Genomic DNA, 19,516 nt, shown 5'->3' on the forward strand with positions numbered 1-19,516 from the left:
ATAAAAAAAATGTGAAAAACATTTACCGTTCATTAGAAAAAGGCACTTTATGTCGTCCTTCACAACCTGAAGATCATCATCCTGTCCACAGTATTGACCAACCTACGGATTAAATCATACTGATTCTCTTTCGACTTTATTTTAATTGTTTAGTCTAAACTTTTCTCAAAATCCTGTCCTGCTTCAAACATTCCCTGTTGGTTTCACTGAAACATGCTGGACAGACCCCTCATTTCATGCTCAAACACCTTCTGTCATCCGCTGTTCCTTAATAATTAAAGAAAAGTGATATTTCCCCCCTTATTGAAAATTTTCCATCTGCTGGTATATTTGTGGGCTCCATGTTCTCCCCATGTATGCATGAGTTTCCTAAATAGGTCAATTGTCTCTAAATTGACCCTGGGTGTGAAAGTGTGTGAGTGTGAAAGTGTGTGAGTGCGTGGCCCTATAACAGATTGGCAATCTGTTCAGAGTATACCCCACCTTCACCCAACAGTAGCTGGGATAGGCTCCAGAAGCCCTTTGACTCTGAAAGGGACTATGAAAATGGATAGATGGTTTATTTGTAGCCTTCAAAATAAAACTGTCCTGATAGTGTGAACAGTTACTTAGTATACAAGAGTTGTTTTTATTGGCTCCAATGAAGGCAACAGCAAAAGTTGATCCCACTTTGACATAGTTGGAGCCACAGTTTTTCATTTTCACAAAGAAAGCTGTCAGGCTTGTTGATACAGCAAAGCCTCAAATTAAAATATATGGTTGTTAAAAAAAACTATGATTTACACCTCTCGGCAGATTTTTTTTTAGGTTGTTTTACTGGATGTTCCTACTCTTCACACTCTCAAGCTAAGCCTTAAAAACAACTATTTTTTTCACAGGGTGCTGAAATCTTAAATACTATTCTGACCCAAGTCTACTGGAATCTTTTAAGATTTTTTCAGATATTTTCCATTAGGTTTTAAAATGACATTATTGGATTTACCTTAAAAATAATCTCCTGCTGTGGGCTTCGATTGCATCTTTTTTTAAATGGTCAGACAGCAAATGTACCACACCTCTGTTAAAGTGTGTACGGTATACCAAATTATGTACGTACATTTAAATCTCAGAATAAAAACATTTAGGAAATTATCGATGCCACCCAAGAAAATGCATGTATCCAGATTAAAGTATATGTTTTATTAAAGTTGATTTTAATAACATTTTCTATTTATTTATTAAAATAATCTACATTAAAAGTAAATGTACTGGTAGATCTAGATCAGGAGTCTGCAGCCTTTAACATTTAGAGAGCTTAACCCAATAGGAGCCACAAAGTCTTACTTCACCCTTTGTGAAAATAAACTACTGATTTATGTTTATGTGATTGTTACTACTGTGGTTTATTTAGCATACATAAAACATAAAGAGAAAATAGATATTTATTGAAATATGAAATAGCTCATATTATGAACTATGCCATGACTTCCTTTCAAAATAAAAGACCCCTGCCTCACATAGCATCATCTCAATGCAGTAAATAAGTTACTGTTTGTGGTGCGTCTCTACCCTAAATGTATAAATCTAACAAACCAAAATTAAATCAGAGCTAATACAGTGGCCATTGATGTATTTTTTGTACTATATGGCAAACTTAAAATACTAGAAATTGTTAAAAAAAAGAAAATCTGTCTCGTAATGCAGTGCATGTTAGGTATACATTCTGATTTTTCTTACTGACCTTAAATTATTTTTCTGTAGTGCACAGCATTCAGAAATCTGTCAAAACTATTTTAGTTCGATAGAAAGCCAAACTACCATGGATACTGTAGTCAAGAGCCTTATGGAGTGATACGTACTGTTTTTTTAAGTGTTTGTGAATTTATTGAATAAAGTTTGAGTTGGTTTTCTTACCCTATTTTTTACGTTAATACTAAATCACTTTTAACTTTAAAGTTACTTTTTAAAATAACAAATTTTATTTTCCTTTAACCAGGGAGCCTCATGGCTCCGGAGCCTCAGGTAGCAGACCCTTGCTCTATAATATTTTATAATCTAGATATAGCAATTTTTAGTGTACGGGCTGTTTAGTGTAAAAAAATATCTGGATTTGGAGAAACAGTTTTCCTTGTCATTTCAAAAATAATTCCCAGAAAAAAGATTAAAGGTAGGCTATCTTCTACTGAATATTAAATGTCAGCACAGAACACCACATGATTTTAAAGAGTTTTAATAATTTACTAAAAAAAGAGTGTAAAAGTATCAGATCACTCCCACTAAAGTGGATCTGCTTAATATTCAAAGTGATGAAAGATGTAACAAATTTTTGCACTTGTCTGTACATTTGTGTTTACTTCACAACAGAATCTCTTAGCTGGAAATAAATGTGTTTGCACTTTATAATGTTTCTCATACATAAAAAAGCTTAAGCAAACAATTCAAAGCAAAACTTAAAATTGTATAATTTAAAATAAACCAACCAGCGTGAAATGTACAGCTCTACCAAAGAATAACAAAAAAGAAAGACATTGCAAAATTTTATGTACAAACATGCCAGAACTTTAACAAAGAGCAGTTAGAGGGTGGTTCAAGAAACAGGCCTTTCTAATGCTTTTCTTGACATCACTTAGGAAAACCAATGAAATAAAGCGTCATTCTTAAATATATAACCATCTTGAAACAGCGTGGTTTTAAATTGTCTCTTTCAAGTTTTTTTTCAGTATAGGAATACATTATAAATATACATTATACTGTATTTCCTGCATTATTTTAAGTTAGTCATTAAATAAAAAATGTAAAATGTTCGGTATGGGTAGAAAACAAAACAAAAGTGAATCCTCTTTGATAAATGTTCATACTGCACCCACTTCTAAAAAGACAACTGTGCCCATCCCCACATAAGTGCCTGCTTGGAAGAGGTAAGACTAATTTAAGTATATACATTTACATATATTTATATTCATATATATCAAATTCTATGATGTGATATAATTTGTATAAATATGGCATTTTTTACAATTGCAATAAATTGACAAATTTTATTTCCCAAGATCCCAAGACATTTACCAGTCAGTTGGGAATAAAGGCTGTGTTTCTCCTTTTATGGTTTTAAATATTAAAAATAAGTCTTAATTCTTTGCAAATGAATGCATTACATTATAAACAACACATCTCTGGTCAAAAAGCTTCCATTGTGTTCATTTCTCTACAACACTTTGGAAGTTCAGTAAAAAGTGCCATTATCAAATGTATCCCTCTTAAAAAGACACAAAGGGTTCAGCGTCCAGCTTAATGTTCAAAGAAGCTCTACAGTGCAGTTCTATACAAAAACTCCTGTGTTTGTGTTTTCATGCCAGTTTGCTGGTTGCGCAACATGGAGTCATGCAGACTTGTAGGGATGCGCCCTTTCACAGGTGTCACAAAAAAGTATCTTCTCCATTGATTTCATTCACAGATGCTTAGAGGAGCCGGTCTTGATGATTTTGCGTCGGGAATCGATGGATGCTTCTCCACTCTTTCAAAATGTACAGGCTGCTCCAAGTTCCTCCTGATGTAAAAAAAAAGTCTGTTTCCCCATTTGAATTCATCGTATTGCAGTCTTTGAAAAATTCTGTAGAGCATTATCCTGTTTTTGACCATTACATCAATGTCTACTGGACAACAGGAGAAGAGCTCTGCTGCTCTCTGGTGGCTGAAAGAGGCACAGGCAGGTTCCAGTCGATCCACACAGCTAAAGCATGTTCAGTATGGCATTGTACATCTGGATCAGCACAGCCAAGTGCACAGGCAGGCAGGACTGGCGGTCTTGGGTTGCAGGAGTACATGTCAGCCAAGAGAGAGCGTTATACTGCTCCAACACAAACCTGTGTGGAAAAAAAATCCATAAAAAAATATCCAGCTGTCATCCATCAAAAGATTCTATCAATTTGATCAAATGTAACCCAATTTAGTGAAATTAAACATGACTTTTTGATTTTTGATTGTAATTTGACATAATTGGTTTACCTGAGCACATCAGAGGTGGTCTTTGAGTCTAAGGGGTGAGGAGCCCTTTTAGTTTTATCAGACACTATCTCTTCTGACTGCGCTATGGAAATGTGGTGGTGGAGAGAGGCCTGAAGTGGAGGAACACATGGCATTAGTCAAATCATGAAGTTTGCAGATGAAAAGATGCTTGCAAGCCTTCTCAATCAACCTAGTAATTGAAGCAATCAATTATGAAACTAATCATTTTCATTCCAAACTTCACAAGCACTTCACAAGCATCTTAGAGTACCTTAAGGAAAAGTGGGCACTGGCTTTCAGCTTGTGGGCAGGAGGCCCAGAACCAATGAGGAATTCCATTTGCCTGTGCAGTGGAGACATAGTAACCCAGAGCCAGCGGCTGCTGCTTAAGCTCCTCTGGAGGATTGTCCCTGGACAGGAGGCGCTCCCCTTGGCTCTGCAAACACCGGACAGCAGATAATTACCTTAATTTCATCCAGGGAATTTAAAGGATTCGCTTATCCACAACCATATTTTTATGCATTTTCCAGTCAACAGCAGTTCTGACTGAGTCATAAGAAAAAACACCTACTTTAAAAAATTGCTAAGAATGTAACTTACTTATCCCAATAAATCATTAGAGGTCAGTGATTGAAAAATGACTACAATTACTTTGATAAAAATCTTGTTTTTCTTTAACATGTTCTTGTAGGATTTTCCTCATGATGGAGGACAAATTTAAAGAAAATGTCTTTATTCAAATTGTGGTGAATCAAAAAAAACGCAGCTTGAAAAAGTGTGTAGTCGTAATGCAGATGCTACAATTGGCAGGGCACAAGCTCCTTGCTCTGATCCATTCTGGTGCATCCACTTGTGAATGACTAGATCCATGTACATCTTAATTTTCCTCGTCCGAGCTGGCATCTGGCTCAAAAAATGTCCTAGAAAACAACACAGTTTTTTTTTTTCATTTTGGCTAAATGATAATAATTAAAAGACCACTGAGAATGCTTTTTAAATAGATCAAAAGATGATAGGAGAGGAATTTTAAGAAGACATATTTATATCAAAATATGTATTAAAATTTTTTTAAACCAAGTAATATTGTTTCAAACAATATTACTTGGAAACCAGATTGATTTCCTCATGGGATACCTTTCCAAATGTGTTTCTTTTCCTTTTGACAAAATACAAAAATGTACACCTGACCTGAGCTCTTAACAACGTAGTGTTTGTTACCTTTGTTTTTCTGTACATTTTGGCCTTAATCAACATTATGCAATACAAAGGTGAAGAACACAGTTTTAAAAAACATATTTTAAAAATTGGGAGGCAAGCTGTCATTTACAAGTTTCTGCAGAACAAATCATTAAATTTATTTTTTTATTGACTCAGGAGTCAATAATTCTGTACAAATGTAGTATTTGCTTTGTTTTTCTTTCAAACTTTTCTTTTTTTTTGGTTTTGCTGCAGTTAATCTGTGTTCCATGAAAAATGGTGGAGCAAAAGCTGTCATCTCAACTCTATGCCCTTCAGAACAGTTCTGTTATCAACCTTTATAGTTCTGATTCTCATTTGATGATGGGAAGTATAAAGGGTCACTTAAGCCTTCAGATAAGATACTTGAGTTTCAAACTGCTACATCAAAACCGTACAGGATTGCAGTCTTCTGACTTTGAAGAAGTCCCTGACAATGCCTTCTTATCTGTCCTTCTAGCTCACATATTCTGTGCTTTTTATGTCATTTTATTTATTTTTTATTGTCATTTTTAATTTTTGTATACTTTTACTCTGCCTTTTTTCATCATGCTTTCTATGATTTAATTTTGTGTACTGCTGGCTCTGCATCTCTTATTGTATTGCTTTTGTGTGAGTTTAAATGATTGATCTGTCTATTTAATAGCTCTCCGAAGAAAGATAATTGTGTGATTTCGCCTCAGTCAATGTTTACTACTTTTTAGTTTATCCATTGTAAAATCATTTCTTCAGTCGTTTCTTTTCGCTGGTTTTGCATTTTGTCTTGTTTGTCTAAAGTCACTGAATGATTCATTTTTTTCCCCTCTCACCCTAGTGTGCTGGAAATGTGATCCCATCTCCAGCGAACCAGGGGACGGCACCGGGGACGGGTTGGGGGAAGAGTGAAGATTGCCTGTGATCAGCATCATGTCATGGCCAATGTCGTTCTCCAGCTCATCAGGGAAGGGGAGGTCAAACATGTCGTCTGAGGAAAGAAAAGACAGTGAAAAGACTTCAGACACTGACTTTAACAAAAACAACACAGGGTATAAATGAAATTGGTCAAGCCATCTTCATTAAAAAGAAAACCATCTATTCCTGCAAATCTAATTACACAAATGGTCTTCGTTTAATTTCTTCATTTAATCATGATATAAAATCTTGTATGAGGTGTTTGCTACCATTATTGTCCTCTGTTGGGTAGGAGCTGGCTGCCAGCTGGGTAGTGGCAGAAGTAGGGAACACTAAAATGTGGGTACAGGAAGCATCTTGGGGAGTGTTTAGCTGCGATGTCTGCAGATTCAAAGCAGTACTGCGTCCAAACACAGAGCCCATGGTCACAGCATCTGCACATACAAAAAGAAAACACAGAGAATTTACACCTGGAATACGTAAATACGTCTTATTCTGTTTTCATTTAATCCCTTGAGGAATACACTATCTGCAAATATTTTGCTATTTTACTACCCTAAAAAAGTTATATGTGGGGATTGTAAAAAATAGCTCAATTAAAAGGAATATATTTCATACCAGGCATGATTACAAAAGAGCCTTGTGGCTCCATGGCTACCAGACATGCACTGAGGATAGATGGGGAGTCGGCAGCTGAGATCCCACACATTCGGCAAGCTTCCCTCAGCTGACGTCCTATCGAATGCAACGAATGTTCTCCAAGGAGAGAACTCCAGTCTGTTTGAGATAGAATAAAGAACATAAAATACTTTCCTTTGATATTTCCACATTTCCACGTTGCTAATTAATATGGAGATGCCAAACTCGAGTATGCCAAACTTGTCGAAAATCATAAAACAAAATTGTCTGAGTGACAAAGAGAAGGTAAATTTCTCTTGAAAGCGTTCTCACCTTTCAGCTCCCCGTGACCAAGTCTGCCTAGGCGGCCGATAACGATTCTCCAAGGTTGAGAGGTCATCTGAATGATACCAATACACCAGTCCCACAGCTTTTGCAGTCCCATCTTTCGAGGTGATACTTTTGGACGCCTTGTTCTGAAAATATAATAAATAAAGACGGATTATATAAGTTAAGGTCAGATAAGATACGCACAGTCAGGACTAGGGGCTAAACCAACCTGTTGGGAACATCAATGTTTATGATGCAGGTCTCCAAAAGCTCCCCCTGCTGATCAGTGCAGGAGACCAGTATCCAGCGCTGGTCGTGTGATAGGCAATATCCAACAAAGAGCACGTTGTATTTGGGAGAGAGTTCTGCCCACACCTCCCCTGGCTCTGGCTGCTTAGGCCGATTTGGGCCAAGAATAAACGGTGGAGAGTAAAGTTGTAATGGGCTGGGGTGCTAAATAAAAAAAAAGCAAGTAAGTTAGTCAAATATGTTTTTTAGTTTGCAAATATTTATGAGCTGGAGGTGCTTGAAGTAAAAAAAAAAGCTTACTTCTGGACTCTTGAGCACTGAACCAACAGAGGACACTGGGCCAAAACCTGTGAGGGACTTAATATGTGTTTGCTGACGGAGAAGTCGTCTGCTCTGAGAATAACACGAGAAGGCCAGGGAGCGCAGGTGCTGCATGTACAAATGGCTTTCTCCACTGGCTGGCTGCAGAAGATACTGACAGGGTACAACCTGAAGCAAAGGGGAGCAGATACAAACACATTTGAGCAGCTGAACATCGTTTAATTCTCCCAGGTGTACTCTAAATCCTTGTGGATTTTTACCTGAAGGACCACTGCTGGTCTAATCTTCTCAGGCAGAGTCCGTAGCATCTCTGTGTAGCAGCGAAGAAGCCCCAGCAGCCAGATACTAGTCAACTCCACCTCTTCACCTTCTTCTTCTTCTCCTCCATCATTTCTTGTCATAGCTGAGCTGAGAAAGGCATCCACGATGTAGATGACGACAGCTGGGGGGTTAATATGGCTGTCTACTGAGTCCGCCAGTGTAGGAATGCCAATTCTTGACTGATCACAGGAGCTGAAAAAAAATAAATTTGAAGTTAACCTAAATGACATTTCAAATTTAATTATTTTCAGGGGAATTGAGTTTTACATTTCAGGATGTTCTGCTGTGCTGTTGGCTGATGGTGTGGCAGAAGGGAGCCCTTTAGAGCTGCTGGATGCAGCTTGGGTTGCCTCCCCGGTCAGGCCTGTGGCTCCTGTTGGGGTGGAAGCATTTGATGCATTCACAGCACCTGAAACCTGCTCTCCATCAGCCGGCCAACTTTGAGGCTGCCCTGAAGATGCAGACTGAGCCAGGGACGAGTTGTTAATGTGAGGCTGGGCTTTGGGAGGCAACAGAAGGCTGCTGTCCAAAGTCAGGGTTGACAGCTGGGGACCTGAAGCAAAGAAGAAAAATATCAGTCCTTAATCTATAAAAGCAAAAAAACAAACAAAAAAGAAATGTATCAGGATTTTTTTTACCAAGTTGTTTTTTGCAGGTATAAGCATAGAGTTTTAGTTTGAGGAGGTTGTCAGTGTGCTGCTGTCCAGCCCAGGGTCCGGTCAACCACCGATCAACATCCAAGTCCTCAAGCTTTTCTGGCTCTACGTCCTCCCCAACCTGAAGAAGACCATCTCTGGACACCTTCGCCAGAGGACGGTGCTTCCCAAGCCGGCATGTCTAAAGAAGGAATTTGTCCTCGTTAATATCTGATACCTCCCATTACTGTCATAGAACCTTTATATTCGACGCATTTGAATAACATTTCTAATTCTGATCCTACCTCGTAAACGGCACTGAGTTCCAGGAAGAAGGACCGTGCAGCAGTCAGAAGGGAGGGACTGTTAGGGCAAAGCACAATGTAGGCAACATCTCGCTGGCCTCCGTATGGCTCCAGCAGAAGTTTCTCCCAAAAAGGTAATGCCAAAGGAGACAAAGCCAAGAAGTCCCGCTCACGGTCATAGCCTACTAACACTGTAGGAATGGGCAGGGGCTCCGGAGACTCCTCTGAACCTGAGGTTATACAAGTTGTCATGTTTAATCTGGAGATCATTTTTAAAATATTATATTACATTGCAAGTGGCATGCAATTATAATTTTATCACAGAAAAACATGAGCATTTTCACCATAAGAGCCTCTTCCAGCCATCTTGTGAAACTGCTGCCAGGTCAGCGGCCCCTGAACGTGCTGGATGTTTTCCCAGGTCCGACCTGTTCGCTTCTTCTGGATGGCATCCTGCAGGAAAGGCTGCAAAGATAGCAGCATACGAACCATATCCTGTGACGACAACATGCTCATATCCACCACTTTGGAAATAGCCAGACACACACACACATACATACACAGAGAAGGTTACATTAAAAATGTACAAATGGTTCTGCACACCAAAGAAACAAAACAATCACAGAACATGTAAAAACATAAAATCATTTGAACTAATAAAAAACTTTTGTCATAATAGATCAAATCTATATTCTCTACTTTTGCAGTTAAAGAATGTTTCTTACCGTTTGTGTGTGGCCAGGAATGAAGGGCACTACTTCTGACAACAGCTAGATCCACTTTTCCCCCAGTGGGGTTGTCCACATACTGCAGCCCCTGCATCAAAGCATTGTAACACTCCACACAGGCGTCACTCTCATCCGCCCACTGCTTTTCAGACATCCAACTTTGGAGGAGTGCCCCCTTGCGTCCATGACAAGAGCAGCTGAGAGGGAGGTGAAGTGATGCCAGAGAGGAAATGGGATGGGAGCACTGCTCCTGCAAAACGATCATGACTGATGGAGAGGCAGGGGTAGCCTCCTGAGGCTGCTTGGCTCTGGAGTCCCCCATGATTGGGTCCCGACGACATAAAGCCAGCCTCCTCTGGGCTGCTTGACCCACTTCAGACGTCCGACCAAATATATCCAGCTCGTCTTCCAAGAAAAGGCCCGTACCATGAGCCAGCCGCCTGTTGATGATCGCGCTGAAGCCACACATACAGCGGTACTGATCTTCACAGGTGGAATCTGGGATGTACACCCCCACATCTGCCCCTTTGACATTCATATTGCAGGCACAGATGCAGCAGCTGTCAAAGTTGCGATCCTTAAATACGCTAAGGACAGAGTCTGAGAGCAAAAGGACAACATACAGGCTGTGGGCCTCAGGCAGAGAGGGCCCAGGCCGTCCTAAGGGCTCTACAGAACTAAGGGGCAGGCTGGTGGACGGGGTAGAAACTGGTGAGCTAAGCTCAGTGCCGTCCTGCTTCACTGAGCCCTGCCCTGAGCTTGCAGCGTTAATCCCTCTGGGCGTACGGGGAGTCCGTGGGGTGGGCACGGAAAATTGGGGCATGGCAGGAGAAGGAAGGATGGTGGTGTTCACAGAGGCAGTCGTACCGCTCATCTGGCCATATTCTTGGTCAGTGAGGGCGTTGACACTAGGAATGTTTCTGGATAATTAAAATAGGGAGTCAGACCAAGAATTACACTCAAAAAATGTTTCAAGTGTCTATAAATACTCACGTGTATCCATCCTTGGAGAAAACATTCCGAGGATGCATGATGGTGGTGAAATGTTCCATTTTAGGTAAAACAGCCCAGGATGGACGGTAATAACACTGATCAGGAATCTTTGACGGTGGCAGATTCTGGCTGGGAAGGCAGGATAAAGGAGCAAACATGGAGGAACATATCTGTGGCTGGAAAGAGAGGAAAACATATGCCTGTTAACTGCAGTTTGGCACACGTCTCTCATTGCTCAAACAGCTTCGGATGAATTTCCGCTCACTTTGATATCATCTTGCCCTGGACTGGCCACACTCTCCTCCATCTCCATCCTACATTCAGCAAGCTGGAAAGAAGCCAAGGGTGGTAGGTGGTCCGCCACTCCACTGGGTACTGGGGGCTCCAGACTTGGGGTGTCACGATGCGGTGTGATGGGAGAGAAAGCCGGGTGTTGTTCTAGCGAAGGTGGGGTTGGAAACATCCGCTGGAGATCTGCAACTGCTAAAATGAGGCAGACACAAAGACATGACAAAGGAAAATGGGGTATAATGTAAAAACATATTTCAAAGTGATTGTAAAAGTAAAAAGTTTTGATCTACACATAATTTGATGTAGATAGTAAAAAAGCATATTTACTGAGCTTTTGAAAACAAAATACTTATTACTCACTTGATGGATAAGGGACATTAACTCTCCCTTCTTTGCCAGCAGGACGATCTTCTGTTGGCACGAGTAGCTTGGTCTGATTCGGGTAAACAGTCTACGGATTATTACAAAGAAAAATGAGTCCGTCTAAAGGCAAGGACATCCCATATAAAGTCCTGATACTGCTAAGAATAAATGTGTTTTACTGAATTATTAGTAGGTCTTCCAATGATGGTTAAATCTACAATTGTAAGGAATAAAAGATTGTGTCTTACGCCCAACTCTTCTTCGTCTTCATCAAATATGTTATCCAGATCAGAAATGTTGACCACCAGATCTTTTTCTCTGGTCAGAGAAGGGTTGGCTTTTGCAGCAGCATCATCTTGACCCGATTCCTCTGCAATAGACAAAAAAAACAGAGGAACAAAATAAAAAACATTGCAGAGAAGCAGCAGCCTTCTGGCTAATGGGAAAACTGTAAAGTGTGGAGTGTTGGTGCTGACATCTTTACCTGATTTTGGAGCAGAGTTAAAAATGGACATAGCATCTTTTCCATCAGGAACAGCTGATGCATCATTTGTGATCTCTTCCCCCTTTGAATTAAAGTGGAGATTGTTTAGACAACTTTTAAATAATATTCTTTTATCTGCAGTGTACCTGTAAAAACATTTTATGTACTCCAAAGTTGAACAATGATTGAGTTTAATTTGGACTGTGTGCAGTTTATTATCTAAGAAAAGATAACCACTTATTCTCTCATTAAAGAAGAAAACAAACTGGAATTCAAAACCAAGCAATGGTAATGAAAAAATAAATATCACTGAACATTTTGAATGATCTTAACAATTGAAGTCCAAACTGGATGTGAACTCATTTTGTATTTATTATCTCCTTACTTGGATGAGAAACTGTTTTTATTAGCAAATGCAGTTGGTGTACGTTTGATAACCTCACCAAGCATTAAAAATGCAAAACTTTATAAATTGTAATCCGGATTGCACCACCTCCCCTAAAGAAATAGCTCAGCTCTGCTTTGAACAGATGATCGGAACATCATGGTCCAGATCTCAGAACAGCTACTTTTTGTGCAATGTATTAAAGGAAATACATTTTAATAGTTCTATTACCAATTATTTTTATTGTTTTTAACATATTCTATTGTGCTTCCATGCTGGAGGACGGCAGATGATAAGTATCTTATAGCTAAATCATGTACAAAAGATCCCCTCTCTAGTGATAATGTTTAGTACATGGTCCCTAACAAACAAACAAACCAACAAACAAGCTCTGAGTGTGTACTATAATACCTTAGCCTTCTTGCTTGGCTCTCGCCCTGGACCCTTTAACCTTTTGGAGGAGGAGAAGGTGTATTCGATGTCTCCTTCCTTGAAGTCGTAGGGATCTTCACCATTCTCCCTCAGTACCTCCACACCCGGCTGCTCAAACAAGCCAAGTGCTTTAATGTGGTCCCTCACTCTCTCTTCAGAGATTTTAAATCTCTTGTGGGTCTGTGTATAGAGTCTGGAGGAGGCAAAGAAACATGTGTAAAACCAAAACACACATCCTCACAACTATCTGGGTTTTCTTTTACTCATGGATACTTTTCTGTGATTCCAATAACACGTAACGCAAAACCTATTTTTTTTTACATATCCTACCTTTTGAGTGGAACTGCATCTGCAGCCACCTCTAAGTTCATTTCCTCCAGGTTGTCTAAGGGAAGTTCAGGTGGACTGAATTCTGTCTTATCAGTTCTGGGAGTCCTGAAGCCTCTCCACCAGCTGACCCCGTTCTCCCGCTGCCTCAGAAGATCCGTGTACACAGCTGTCTCGCTGGTGATTGCTCCCACTCCCGAACCCCCATCTGGACACACGGTAGCATCCAGAGGCACATCTAAACCCTCTGGATCCTGCATCCGGGGGTGCGGACTCAGCGTGGGTGGAAGGGGAGACATTGGTGAATGAAGAAGGGACTCTGGGGGTTTCCTGCCATTTGACATGGGTTTGGAATATTTGCAGGTTGGCAGAGAGGCCAGGGTCTCCATGGGTGGATCGAGTGCAACAATGCCACCCATTTGAGGCCCTCCAGGTGAGTCCTGTTCCAAGGGGCCGTCCTGCGTGACAGTTAGACGATGGTGAAAAGGGATCACTGAGGGTTTTTTGGATTGTTTGTCGGTTTTTTCTGTCTTGTCACTTGTCTTGTGTTTAGGGAGCGAAGGAGGATACAACGACGGACCAGAGGACTGTGTGGAGCTGCTAATAGTCTGAGTGTTTGTTGCAGAGGTGATGGCCATATTAAACTTTTGCTGCTTTAACCTGCAAAAAAGGGAAAGTAAGATATTCAAAACTTATTGAAAAAACAATATCTTATAACTATTTTACAGAACAGCTTAATTGTGACCTAAAGATACCTGGAACAGCTGCAGGGCGTTCTAGATCCCAGATCATTAAAATTCCATGTTGTTACTCCGTTTGGCGCTTCCTTCCTCTGCGTTAACTCAGTTGCTCTGCAGAACACAAACAAATCCATGAGGGGGGGGGGGGGCTAAATTGCTTTAACTGGCTAATAGTGGCAATTGCTTCAGAAACAAGGCAATAATGTTTCGCATACAGATGCTGAGGCTGGTTGAGATAGCACTCCTTCCAGGCCTGATGGACCACATGACACGTAAGCTTCTTCCCAGAATGTTTCGGGCTGATGCTGTTGATGCCCGTGCTGCTGTCTGGTGTGGGGACACTGGAGACGGAGGTCACAAAGCCACTGTCCGCTAAAAAATGGAAAATATGGCGTGATGGGACAGAAAGATTTGAGGCGTGTGTTTCTATTTTCAGAAAAGACGGTTTCCTCCATAAGGCATATAAATACATTTTTTGGAGGGATTTCTCAAAGAATTTGTAAAAAAGTTTTAAATCAACAAACAGTAAAGTGCAAATGACGTGCTGTGGTTACTGCCCTTCTTTCACAGTTATGTTTATATGAAGCTGGGAATAGCATAAGCATTAAGGTGCTTTTAATTTTGACTGTAAAATTATTGTTTTTTATATAAAAAAATTGTTTATGTAATGAAAAATATGTGCTTAAGTTTGATTCATAGTTCTGTTACATTTGCCTGAACTGAAAAAATATGCTTAAAGCAGAAAATTGTTTTTTTCTTGGACTAATGTTCATGTCTGGGTTTTCTTTTTTCTTTTTTTTACCAGAGCATGGCTGCTCAGGGGATGTTGGTGGAGTCAGCGGCACACTGCAGTTGTTTGGCTCCTTGGTGAGGCCCTGGGCCACAGAAACAGGAGGCTGCTCCACTGGTAGGTCTCCTTGGGTAATCAGCACAAAAGCAGCTGGGTAGGTCATCCTTACTCCCCCTAAGAATAAACAAAAACAGTTGTTTTTATTGTGTTTTGACAAAATGTTGATCTCTGCTGATGCACTTGAATTTTGCAATCCGTTTTATCACACGGCACTTAGATAAGTAAAAAAACAAAAGCTCAACATTTTCTTTGTTACTATCATTGCTCTTTACATGTAGCACCACTGGTATCCAGAGGAGTTTTAATTGTAATCAGGTCAAGTCGGCGCTGTGGGATCAGACTGATTAGGCTGTTAGAGAAACTCCCTGGAGTTCATACCTCAGCTTCCCGACTGCTCCTCTCCTGCCTTCCAGCTATTTCCCCTTTTCCACTCTCAGGTGTATTACAAAGATTGAGAGGATCTTTGCAGTCAAAGCTTCTCTATTCAGTAAAACCACAGCTCAAAATGTCTGAGTCTACACCAGGGTTATAAGTGAGGTGCAGTTCCTTCACTATTTAGTTTAACAGAGAACACCAAATGTGGAATATTGTAAATATTCACTGATGTTTGTAAAAGAAGAATCTCCATTCCTTAATTGTGGATTCAATAGAATAAAGTACCTTCAGTCTATAAAATTGGTTTTATTATTTTGTTGACCATACCTACGATGACCTCCACTGCCACATGACTGCAGCGATCACAAGCCTGGCCAGCCTCTCCTTTCTCCTTCTCACCACTTCCCTCCTTTTGTGGATAAACCATTGGATAAAAGTAGCTCCACTCTTCTATGAGCTTTCGTACTGCCGGGTCACTCATCTTGTAGGCTTGACCAGTCAGAGTGCCACTCAGACTGTATGGACTCAGCACAACTGTAATGAAAAAAGATAGTTTAAAGACTCAAAGTAAAAGTAAAAAGTAATCATCACAAAACAAACTGACAAATTATAACAATTTAAAATTTAAGTATTTCTATGCAGCCATAATCTATTTTTATTTTAAAAAAAAGATTTTTAGTACAAAAATGCGTATGTGAGCATGACCTGATATTGACCTGTTTGAATATATATGTGTTTTAGTCTTTTCATACTCTGAATGTTATCACAGACATAAATATAAACCATCATGCTGCATCAGAATGTGTGCAAACTTAGTAAAAAAAAAGTGCTAATTAATTTGTAAACCCTAAAATGGACAGCTTTTTCCTGCCTGCATCAAATCAGGCGTCTGCAACCTGCGGCTCCGGAGCCACATGTTGTAGTTTTACCCCTCTTTGCTTAAAGAAAAATTAAAAAATAAAAATTTCTAGTAAAAAGTATAGTATAGTAAAAAAAAGTAAACTAATTGAAACTTCATTTAACTCAAACATTTTGACAGATTTTTGTATGCAATTGGACGTCAGTATTAAGGTGCACCAGATTGTAAGGCGGATTTTGTTTTATAGATTTATAGATTAAGGGGCCCACTGTTTAATTATTTTCAAATGTTTGTTTGTTTATTTTTACATAAAATAAGGTTCCAGCTCCTAAAACCCACAAAACTAGGACTTCAGAAAAAATACGTCAACTCTTTACTAAACTTTATAATTATTATGAGAAAAAAAAATAGAAAACATATTTTCTATGAGTCAAACATCAGGTTCAAATGTCAAAGTACTTGAAAAGCAACTGGTTTGTGGTATTACCCTGAACTGGGGTGGTAGAGGTCTGTGCAAGGCGGATGTGGTGATCTGTGATGTGGTATGCAGCTTGGTGCTGGACAATCTCCACGCTCGTGCACACATTGCTCTCCCCGTGAAGGAAGAAGGAGAAGCAGCATGAGAGGTGCTCGCTGCAGACACAAAAGGGAGTTGAGATTAAGACAACCAAACCACAGGCACACATGAAAGTACAAAAATGTGGTGGTGCTGAGAACCCTGCCAGCCGGTCTGAGCTGATTATGCAAACATGTGGGCAACTTTTTGAACCCCAAATAACCAACAAAAATGATGTCAACATGAGTTTGTGCTGCGATGCTGTCAGTTTTATTTCAATGTAAACACATCTGCAATGCATACCTTTCCCACCAATACATTAGCTATATTATATGAGGCAATACTCTGCATGGTAAATAAAAGCATTTCATATTAACAGCGATTGAGAGATCATTTTTGTACGGCTAAAGCCTTACTAAGCTGAGTGATCTTACACACCAGATTCTGCATATGCTCCTTATTGCAGGTATAAATCCTTGTTTGTTTGTGATTGATTGGGGTGGTTACATGTTTACATATGCAACAATCTCGGTATTACACAGCATGGGCATAGCTCATCGTGCATGCTCTTTGTTTAATCGCAGAGGAGTAATTGTTGGAGCTTTATTGCAATCCATACAGCAGTGGGCGGGCTGGATGTCATTAACCACCTCGACAGCTTCTCTGATGTATATTTTTAATCTATAAACCTTTTCGCTACCTTGGTTTATATATATCAGAATGACAATAAAGTGAGCAGGTACTGTAATCGCTTTGTGATTACCTTGCTGCCTATGCAATATCCCCTTTGCCCTGAGGGAGTTGGACCTCCATTTGAGCTGTAATGGATCATCAAATTCAATAAAATGGCCAGTTCCATGCTCATGGCCACAACCATACGGCATCTTTCTGCGCTGGTGTTGACCAGGAAAGCCTCCAGATGGCGTTGAAAGCACCCAGAGGAAAAAAGGAAGCAAATTTCTCTGCTTCATAAACTTCCCTGATGGTGGTGGATAAAAAACATACACAGCTGACAGCAGGTGGTTTGAACGCCGGCCTCTTCAATCGGAGGAAGAAGAGCGCCGCTAAAGTGCGTGCATATGCAATCCTGCAACACTCAGGCACAGGATGCCTCCCTGCTCTTCAGGCGCAATCCACACACACACAAACATAAACACAGCAGCGGTCCATCTTTGTGGTTTGCATCTCCACAACACATGAGTCAAAACGCTTTCAATGTCACTGCCCTCCAACCTTGTCCTCAGTGCATCATTCCACCATATGAAGACCTATATATAGCTGCACAAGGAAGCTGACTGAAACAGCTGCAAGTCAAGGGTAACAGTATGTTCTGCACACAGTCAACATTTCGATCAGTTTTTAATTTGATTTAATCTTAATACACTTATTTATCAATAAAGTCCCATGCACTCACATATACACAAATATACTTACATGAACATATTTGTTTGAGGCTGTGTTGTAAGCTGCGGATACGATCACACCTGATGAGCTATTATTATTATTGCGCAGTTAAACCAATAACTAAAGCATGCCAAATGTAATAAGAGCTTTACCCTAAGTGGCATAAATTGCAACCACATGCAAGCCAGAGGACAGCAGAGCAAAAGAGCATCACACTGCAGCCTGACCCAACCGAGGAGATTGATGCTTCCTGTCCTTTTACAAAGGGCATTTTCCTGCACAGTAAGCGGGTGTGAGTATGTGGATACATCGGGCTACTCGCATCCTCTGGGGCTTCTGTGCAGTCGACAGATGTAAGCACGCGTGTGTCTGAGGATGGCAAGCAGAGATGTGAAGTGGTTGTGTGAGCTTGGCTGTACGAGTACAGGTATTAATAAATGAAGAGAAGTGATGGCTGAGACGTGCCCGAGGGCTGACAGTACAGGAGAAAGAGAAATAACCGACTGTGAGGAGGAAGAAAGCACAGCCAGCAACAGAAGTAGATGGATACGTTGGAAATTAGGGAGATGCAAGAGCGGGAGAAGGACCGAGTGTGAGGATCGAGGGGGGAAATGGGGTAGAAGAGGAAAGAAAGACTGAGAGAGAGGAAGAGGTGAATAATTCAGTGCCACGCTGCAATTGCTTCACACATATCGATGAGATCAGAGTTTTAATGGTCAGCTACTGAGCATGATTTTATGGTGAAATCAATCAGGTAATGCAGAGAACACAGACACATTACAGACTGTCTGTAGAAGTGCTTCATTTTCCTTTGGCCTCACATGATGGGCCTTAAATGGGGTCCAGAGATGTGTCTAAATTTACTAGGATAAATGCCTAACGTGGAGCTTGTGCAGAGGAGCTCCTAGATGACACAACATTAACCTACAATGACAACATCTGAGCACTTGCAGAGCAGACGGGAGTTGTGTTTAAATGTCAGTGACATTAAGAAAAAAAAGCCACTGCGTTGGGTTTATGTAACAACTCTTCTCACCTCATCACAGCACTAACAACCAGCCAGACAGCCAGCAGGGGAGCTGGTTCCTGTCTGACATGCTTTACAGACAGCCACACTTGTTTATTGGGTTCTCTTTAAGAAAAAATATAAAAAAAATATTAAAAAAATTATCAACAGACATGGATGATCCACAGGGTTTTATCTCCACTATAAAAAGCATCTAAATCCTTTGGAGTGATAAGAGTGTTTAGATTGTAAATACAGTTGTAGCTGCTAAGTTGGTATGAAGGCATTTTCTTAAGATTAGCTCAAATCTGGGGGATTTATCTGGTAATCTCCACCTTAAATGTTCTGTTTGCCACCAGAGCGGCACCGATGCGAGCTCCTTCCTTCCCACACAATCGCACACGAGCAGACACTCTTCTGGTGCATGCACACCATCGTGGAGGATGTTTACCCTTTTGTAAGCTCTTGTGAGCATCATGTACACACATCCTCCAAAATTCCTAACACAAGTGTTGAGTTTAGTCCGTATAAACAAATATCTACCGAACACGCATAATGATGCTCAGGCTTATGCCGGGCGCTGTCAATTTGGGCTGTGTGTACACAATCTTTGGTACACAACACTATTAAAAGTAACATAATGCGGAAGCTCTAAGTTTGATGTATTATTCAGTGGCCCCTAGTGGGTGGCTTTAAGCCGTGTTGCAATCACAATGTTTGAGCTCTAACATTGGCTTCACAATAAAAAGCTTAAGGACAAAAACTGCATGGAAAAACAAAACAATGAAAAAAGTCTATTGAAATTTAGATTAGAGTCAATAAAGTTTTGCAGA

At 40.3% G+C, this 19,516-nt stretch overlaps 1 protein-coding gene across 3 annotated transcripts in view; it reads right to left on the reverse strand.

The window, feature by feature from the left end:
• Window positions 1-2,193: 2,193 nt before the first annotated feature.
• LOC101155045 (mediator complex subunit 13L) overlaps window positions 2,194-19,516 on the reverse strand; it is a 73,142-nt gene continuing 55,819 nt past the window's right edge. For 2 of the 3 annotated variants that reach the window (XM_023960551.2, XM_078956286.1), the window contains 27 exons: window positions 16,205-16,350; window positions 15,186-15,392; window positions 14,436-14,597; window positions 13,849-14,005; window positions 13,649-13,744; window positions 12,897-13,553; window positions 12,546-12,759; window positions 11,750-11,831; window positions 11,514-11,635; window positions 11,263-11,353; window positions 10,877-11,094; window positions 10,612-10,787; window positions 9,616-10,538; window positions 9,235-9,414; window positions 8,891-9,120; window positions 8,589-8,787; window positions 8,218-8,503; window positions 7,890-8,142; window positions 7,609-7,797; window positions 7,289-7,512; window positions 7,063-7,205; window positions 6,730-6,888; window positions 6,381-6,545; window positions 6,030-6,184; window positions 4,256-4,420; window positions 3,985-4,094; window positions 2,194-3,842 (listed from right to left, as the gene is read on the reverse strand). In XM_023960551.2, the coding sequence (XP_023816319.1) occupies window positions 3,710-3,842; window positions 3,985-4,094; window positions 4,256-4,420; window positions 6,030-6,184; window positions 6,381-6,545; window positions 6,730-6,888; window positions 7,063-7,205; window positions 7,289-7,512; window positions 7,609-7,797; window positions 7,890-8,142; window positions 8,218-8,503; window positions 8,589-8,787; window positions 8,891-9,120; window positions 9,235-9,414; window positions 9,616-10,538; window positions 10,612-10,787; window positions 10,877-11,094; window positions 11,263-11,353; window positions 11,514-11,635; window positions 11,750-11,831; window positions 12,546-12,759; window positions 12,897-13,553; window positions 13,649-13,744; window positions 13,849-14,005; window positions 14,436-14,597; window positions 15,186-15,392; window positions 16,205-16,350 (5,842 nt within the window). In that variant the 3' untranslated portion in view covers window positions 2,194-3,709. The remainder of the gene's footprint in view (window positions 3,843-3,984; window positions 4,095-4,255; window positions 4,421-6,029; window positions 6,185-6,380; window positions 6,546-6,729; window positions 6,889-7,062; window positions 7,206-7,288; window positions 7,513-7,608; window positions 7,798-7,889; window positions 8,143-8,217; window positions 8,504-8,588; window positions 8,788-8,890; window positions 9,121-9,234; window positions 9,415-9,615; window positions 10,539-10,611; window positions 10,788-10,876; window positions 11,095-11,262; window positions 11,354-11,513; window positions 11,636-11,749; window positions 11,832-12,545; window positions 12,760-12,896; window positions 13,554-13,648; window positions 13,745-13,848; window positions 14,006-14,435; window positions 14,598-15,185; window positions 15,393-16,204; window positions 16,351-19,516) is intronic. The other variant, XM_023960552.2, reaches the window with a different exon arrangement.

The sequence above is a fragment of the Oryzias latipes genome, chromosome 12, assembly GCF_053564925.1.
Source record: "Oryzias latipes strain Hd-rR chromosome 12, Olatipes_Hd-rR_3.1".
Lineage (NCBI taxonomy): Eukaryota > Metazoa > Chordata > Actinopteri > Beloniformes > Adrianichthyidae > Oryzias > Oryzias latipes.